This window comes from Lolium rigidum, chromosome 3 (genome assembly GCF_022539505.1).
Source record: "Lolium rigidum isolate FL_2022 chromosome 3, APGP_CSIRO_Lrig_0.1, whole genome shotgun sequence".
NCBI classification, from domain to species: Eukaryota; Viridiplantae; Streptophyta; class Magnoliopsida; order Poales; family Poaceae; genus Lolium; species Lolium rigidum.
The window spans coordinates 209,463,824-209,470,027 of record NC_061510.1 but is presented as its reverse complement, the minus strand read 5'-3'; the positions used below and the strand labels follow the sequence as shown (position 1 = coordinate 209,470,027).

The window sequence follows — 6,204 nt, the reverse complement described above, 5'->3', positions numbered from 1 at the left end:
ATGGCCGGGAAGGGAGGAAAGGGGCTGATCGCGGCCAAGACGGCCGCCGCCGGCAAGGACAAGAAGCTCCCCATCTCCCGATCCTCGCGCGCTGGCCTGCAGGTCCGCACCGCACCGCACCGCAGATTCAGATTTTTTTTTTCTTTGTTTCAGATTTTCAGTTCGTTCCCTTGCAGTATGCACTATGCAATTGAAATTTGCACTTCTTGTGCGGCGCTTTGTACTATCCTCTCGCGCGTGATGTTTTTCTTTCTTTTTTGTGGCAGTTATATCCAAAATTAAATACAATGTAGATTACTAGGGTTTACATGTATTTCAAGTGCATTCTAATCGGTAGTTGGGACTATCAGTACTTGGAGAGATATGCCTTGTCCAGTTTGGACTTTAGTTGACCACTTAGAGTCAATTAGCCTTGAACATGGAAATAATTAAATTACTACATGTTTTCCTGATTCGAAATTTGAAAAGCAAAGGCATATCCCACCCTTCATGAAAAGAAGGTCTATAAGTTCTTTACAGAGGGAAACTGACAACACAAAATTTAACCAAATTTATAGACAAAACTGTCAAAAACTACAAACCTAAACGGATATTAATTAGTCCACTGCCGAGATTATTTCACCACTGTTTGCAACTTATGTAGTACTTTTTCTCAGCGGAAATCACGACAATGCACGATATGCATGCATTCCCTCCTGCCATTTTTTTTTGTCGAAGTCAAACTTTTTAAAGTTTGGCCAAACATATAGATGGAAACATATAAACTTCTACAACACCCCAACTGCATATAATATGAAAATATATTTCATGCTGGTTCTAATATTATCAATTTGGTATTGTGGATGTTAACATTTTTATCAATATTGTTAGTTAAACTTTACAAAGTTTCACTTTGATGAAAAATTTATATATGCACCATATTTTGCCAGGACTCACGAGGGAGTACATGCAAACACCACTATATTTTTATTTCGAGATTGCAAACACCATTATATGGCCCAACATTTGCTCTTCTTGGGCCTGTATTGGAATCTAGGACCCTAACCATGGCTCTGAGGGCACAAGCATCATAAACGGCCTTTTGGATGCAGTGCTTTGTAGCACAGACAAACGAATTGGTTTTGCTATTAGGAGGCATGATTTAATTGACACGCCAATTTTGCTGTACTATACGGTGTACTGTTATGAATCACCTGTACGACTCCTAATATTTTTATGTTTTAGACGCTGGCTGAAAACACATTTCATAGAACTTTCAGTAGCAAAGTTAAGTCATGGAGGTTATCGGATCTACCTTACGCAGTTTACTTGCTTGTTGTGATTTTTTTGGCATGCTTGTGGGGTTCCTGTTATGCAAAGTCAGATGCTGCCTTGTGCATTTGGTTTGTCCAAATGGTCTTGATAGTTGATACCAAAGAACACCCAAAGTGTTTGTTTGTTGTATCACAGTTTTCTGAACTTACACCCTGAAGCTGACTACTCGTGTGCATTTTGCAGTTTCCGGTTGGCCGTATCCATCGCCAGCTGAAACAGAGGGCCCAATCAAGCGGCCGTGTGGGAGCAACCGCCGCCGTGTACGCGGCAGCGATCCTGGAGTACCTGACCGCTGAGGTTCTGGAGCTGGCAGGGAACGCGAGCAAGGATCTCAAGGTGAAGCGCATCACGCCCCGCCACCTTCAGCTCGCGATCCGCGGGGACGAGGAGCTGGACACCCTCATCAAGGGCACCATTGCCGGAGGCGGCGTCATCCCCCACATCCACAAGTCACTCATCAACAAGTCCGTCAAGGAATGAGAGCGGCATTCTGTTATCGAGGTGTGATGTGTTGCGTTTGATCAAACTGGTGTTTGTCTGCTGAATGCTGGTGTGGTTTCTGGTCTTTGTGTGTCTGCTGAATGCTGGTGCATTCTGGTGTGATACCCACTGCTAGTTTATGGAACTGAACTGATCAGGCTTCTTCATTGTTTGTTTTTTTGAGAACTTATCCAGTATCTTGATGCTTTCTCTGTTTATTATTATTATCTGCTTTGTTACAAATCCCGAGGCCCATGCTCGTGGGCTACATGGGCCTCTACAGAGTTTGCCTGCAGCCCTCCACAAATGAATACTTGCATAATTCAGAGCTGTGCATTTTGTTACATCAAATTCTCTAAAAAAAGGAGGAGTTACATCAAAATATTAATCTAGTAAGAGCTGTAATACCACATGGAATGAAATCATGGGAGATGAAAAGGAAAAGAAGAGGGAGCAAAGGAGAAGGCTTTATGATGCCATTGCAGAACTTTTCTGTTTATCTGTCTCAAAATTCGAATAGTATGGCATGCCTTCTCTTTTCAGGCCCTATCAATCGGCGGAGAGGAACACGCCTTGTCTCCTCCAGGGAATAGACGTCAGATCTGGATCCGTGATGCGTGTAGGTTTTGATTATACATTCTCGATAGCCAGATGCAAAAGAGAGGGACCAACCACCCAAGAACACATTGCAGTCGCACTAGTGACAGTTTGCACATGTAACCATGGGTGGTGGATTCGATCCCTATGATAGCTAGCATGACAAGCAACACCCAAGGGTTGGAGGAGCACCTTTCGGTAACACATGACGTCGCGCCGTGCAAACTTTCAGCTTCACGGTCCAACACATGCCCGTTCTATCATCGAAGCAGAAAAAGGTGATATGGATGCCCTTTCTCTCTCAAAAAAGCTCACAAGCGGCTGGTTTCGACGTGCTGTATGTACTCCCCATCCATCCATCCATCCATCCATCCACGGCTCAACAACGGAGCAGAAAGTGTTGCAAGGCACGAGCATACGATCACTGCAGTTGCACTCTGCATATGCATATGCATGTGAGGCTTGCCCCCCGGATTGGGTTGATGATAAGTGTTTAACGGAGATGGGGAGCAGACATCACTCTCTCACCAATCTTATCAGATGGTTTCAGCCTCATAACTGAATCGGCGCCTTGCTCTTATCTCAAGTCACTCTCGATCGGTGTCTGCCGGGAGCCCGGGACCCAATAGAAACATAGGCAGCTATGTCTATGTGAGCCCACGCTATCCTCCAGTCTCCCCATCCATTTCATTCAAGATCAGGGGACAGTATTCATACCCGGATCAATACTCGCCCCGCTACCTCTGTCGATTCAACGGCTCGCTGGTCCAGCCGGCGGTCCAGGATATGGTTTTCTGGCAAAAATTCGTATGTGGTACATAATCATGCATCTATTTCTTTACCGCTTCAAGCTTTCGGATGAATCCGCTATGCAAAACAATGAACGGTGAACGCATACAATTCAGTGTGCCAACGCCAGTAAGTTTGGATGTCATATTTTCACACAGCCAATTAAGCACAAGCGGCAAGGTTGGAAGTAACCGAAACCTGCATTGCCAAGAGGGAGAGCGGTTGTGTGGCGCCGAAACAGATCACACAACTGTCAGTTCTCGTTAGAGAGGGAGATGGAATCTACAGTCAAGACCTCAACACAGTGAGGTGACTCGCTAGCCAAGGTTTCCGACAGATAGTCCACTCACAGCTCCAATGTCTCTGCAGGACATGCCTTTCAAGAAAAATGGCTGCACTACAAACATAGACTATGCAGCAGTATGCGCTATGATGACCTCACCCTTCACTCACACAACACCACAACTGGAGTACAGTATATACAAACTTCAAGATTCTCTCAAGATGCTACAAGCTTATTTAATAATAGCTATATAAAATAGCAACAATTCTCTCCAATTAAAAAGAGGAAGAACACCAAACTGTCTGTCTGCACCTAAGAGAAAGTCTCATTTCATGCAAGAAATAATTTCTGAAACATCCATGGCCCCTCTCTGATCGTTTGACAGAATGGTTAACAAATTTGCATACATATACAGATGGGAATAGTGGAACAGTAAGAGATAATGTCGCTGCCTGTCACAGGCCGGCTAGAGAACTTTTCAACAGACAATCTATGATGAACGATCAGACCAACATTGCAGCGTGCGTGCGTGCCCACCCTCATATGCGGCAGCATCGCAAGGTTGCTTCAGTGCCCATTTGTCCGTGTCCTCTCATGGCTGTGTGCACCTTGGCCTTGGAGATAGAAACTACCAAGCATGAGGGTAACTTGCAAATTTTACTTGATTACCTCGGTTGCTTATCTCGAGCTACTTGTTGACCAGTTCTTCAAAGACATCTGGTGTCAAAGTTTCATCTCTGAATCTTCTCCCCTTATTAGTTATTATACTTTTCCATGTATATACTTGAAAGAATCGAGATAATCTTAGTATAAATCTGCAACAAAACCACTTCCTGATTTGCGGAAACTGGATAGTTTTTCTTTCGATTGCTCCAATGATATAATCCATACTATACAAAGAAAAATAAAGGAACAGAGTCCTTACTTATATGCTTCAGTCATGTAACTGCATATTTGGGGTGGATAATACTAGCTACATGGAAAAAGTGGCAGGCTTAAAGATGCATTATCCTCGTCGATCTAGGGAATCCGTCTCCTATCTAACCTCAGATTTGCACAGTAATCTACCCAATTACTTATTCACCTTGCATCGGTTACACCCCATCATTAGGTAAGCTTACATCACAGCTACATTGGGGTTCCACATGACTAAAAAAATCCCTTTGTTTAAGCTCCCTCCACTAACTAATTAGCCAATCACCATGTTAGTTTTTTGCTTCCTATGATGAAGAAAAAAAAATAAAGAATGCATGCGTAGACCAGTCCTGCCATGGACCACCACTAGCAGCTCAGCTCAGCTCAGCTCAGGTCTGCATCTGATCTATAATATGAGGCCAAATGCACATCTCTTGCTGCAATGGCAGAGAAATTATTGCAATGCTTATCATCATGGGCAGTGAAAGCATTGTCTCAAGGGAGAGCAAGCATGCAAAGATGCAGTCTTCCCATGTGGAGTGGGATCCTCCATTGTTAACACTACATGCTGTGATGCAATGCAAGGCTAGCTCATGTCTGGCTGCTGCATCGTTCTGGCATGTAAACAACTAGTTAAGCCACAACCCAATCAAACCCTAAGACTGGGGATACTATTACCTACAGCATGTCCAATGTACCAGTAACATGGGCACATGTAGGATGTAGATAGATATTAAGTACCACTGAATGCTGCAAGTACGTATATGTGCATCTGATCTAAGCTATAGCTGATATGTAGTGGGTATTAACCAAATGAAAACTAGTACTACTACAGGGTGCATCAGCGTAACATTGACAGTAGAACAGTGCAAGCATGAGCCTTACCGTCAGTGGAGACACATGTACTAGATAGGAGTAGTAGATATCATCTGATGCCTTTGCCTCCTCTGAATAAATCTGAAGGGCCAATTACCAAACAGAGAAGTGAATGGGATGGCTCAATCAGGAGCAGACTCTTCTTGCAGACTAGTAGTAGTTGTGCCTTGTGGGCTGTGGGTGGCTGTGTGGATCTGATCTCAACAAGTGTCCATGGCTGCCTGCTCCAAGGACCATGGATTTCATTCATCTCTTGATTGATTCATTGATAGGTTCCTTCCCCCAGCAGCAGATGCACTGTTTCAGGAAAGATTCCTCCTAGTTAATAACTAACTATTGCTGCTCTGGTGCAAACCACATGCTCATGCTGGATACCAAGGGCAGGTGATCCAAGCTGCCATGGCATGCTCATGGGCTCATGGCACATAGTATAGTTAAGCAATGGAGTGATGGTCCCACAGTAGAGGTGTGTGATGTCATCAACCTCTGAACTAGCAGTATGTAGCCCATGGCTGTTTCCCATTGGACATCACAAGGGGCAGGAGGAGATGGTCATGTGGTCCTATCTGGCATTTGGTGAATATATGGGTAAAATTAGCTTTGGTAGCAACGCTAACCAAGTCTGCCTCTTGTAAACGTTATCGGTAGTTTTGATGCTAGTATGGTTACATTAGTTTTGTTGTTTGCAAGTAAGTGGGCCAATAGATCGTGTTTAGTTTGTTTGCCTGAGATAATTGATCCGGACTGGGCAGTATAAACTGGTCCATAGGTGTTAGCATATTCTGCTGCACCATGATGTGTATAAACTGGTCCAGTACCCCTCTAACTCCATATACTCCCTCCAGCTCACCAATTAGTTTGCGACGCAGAGAGTACTTAAAAAATATTGTGTAAGATCTTGGCTCTTGCAACTAATGCCCCACCTTTACTCTAGACTCCGGTACCTCTGA

General features: G+C 44.1%; 1 protein-coding gene across 1 annotated transcript; it reads left to right on the top strand.

Annotated features, from left to right (window-relative positions):
• LOC124698894 (probable histone H2A variant 3) lies at positions 1–1,794 on the top strand. The gene is made up of 2 exons (XM_047231288.1): positions 1–102; positions 1,498–1,794. The coding sequence occupies exons 1-2, from the start codon at positions 1–3 to the stop codon at positions 1,792–1,794; spliced, it is 399 nt and encodes a 132-aa protein (XP_047087244.1).
• Positions 1,795–6,204: the final 4,410 nt, after the last annotated feature.

Excerpts from the sequence above, each read along its gene's own strand:
- LOC124698894 (XM_047231288.1), top strand. The coding sequence starts at position 1 with ATGGCCGGGAAGGGAGGAAAGGGGCTGATCGCGGCCAAGACGGCCGCC. Across the intron at positions 103-1,497 it reads CCTCGCGCGCTGGCCTGCAG|TTTCCGGTTGGCCGTATCCA; the intron begins GTCCGCACCGCA and ends TGCATTTTGCAG.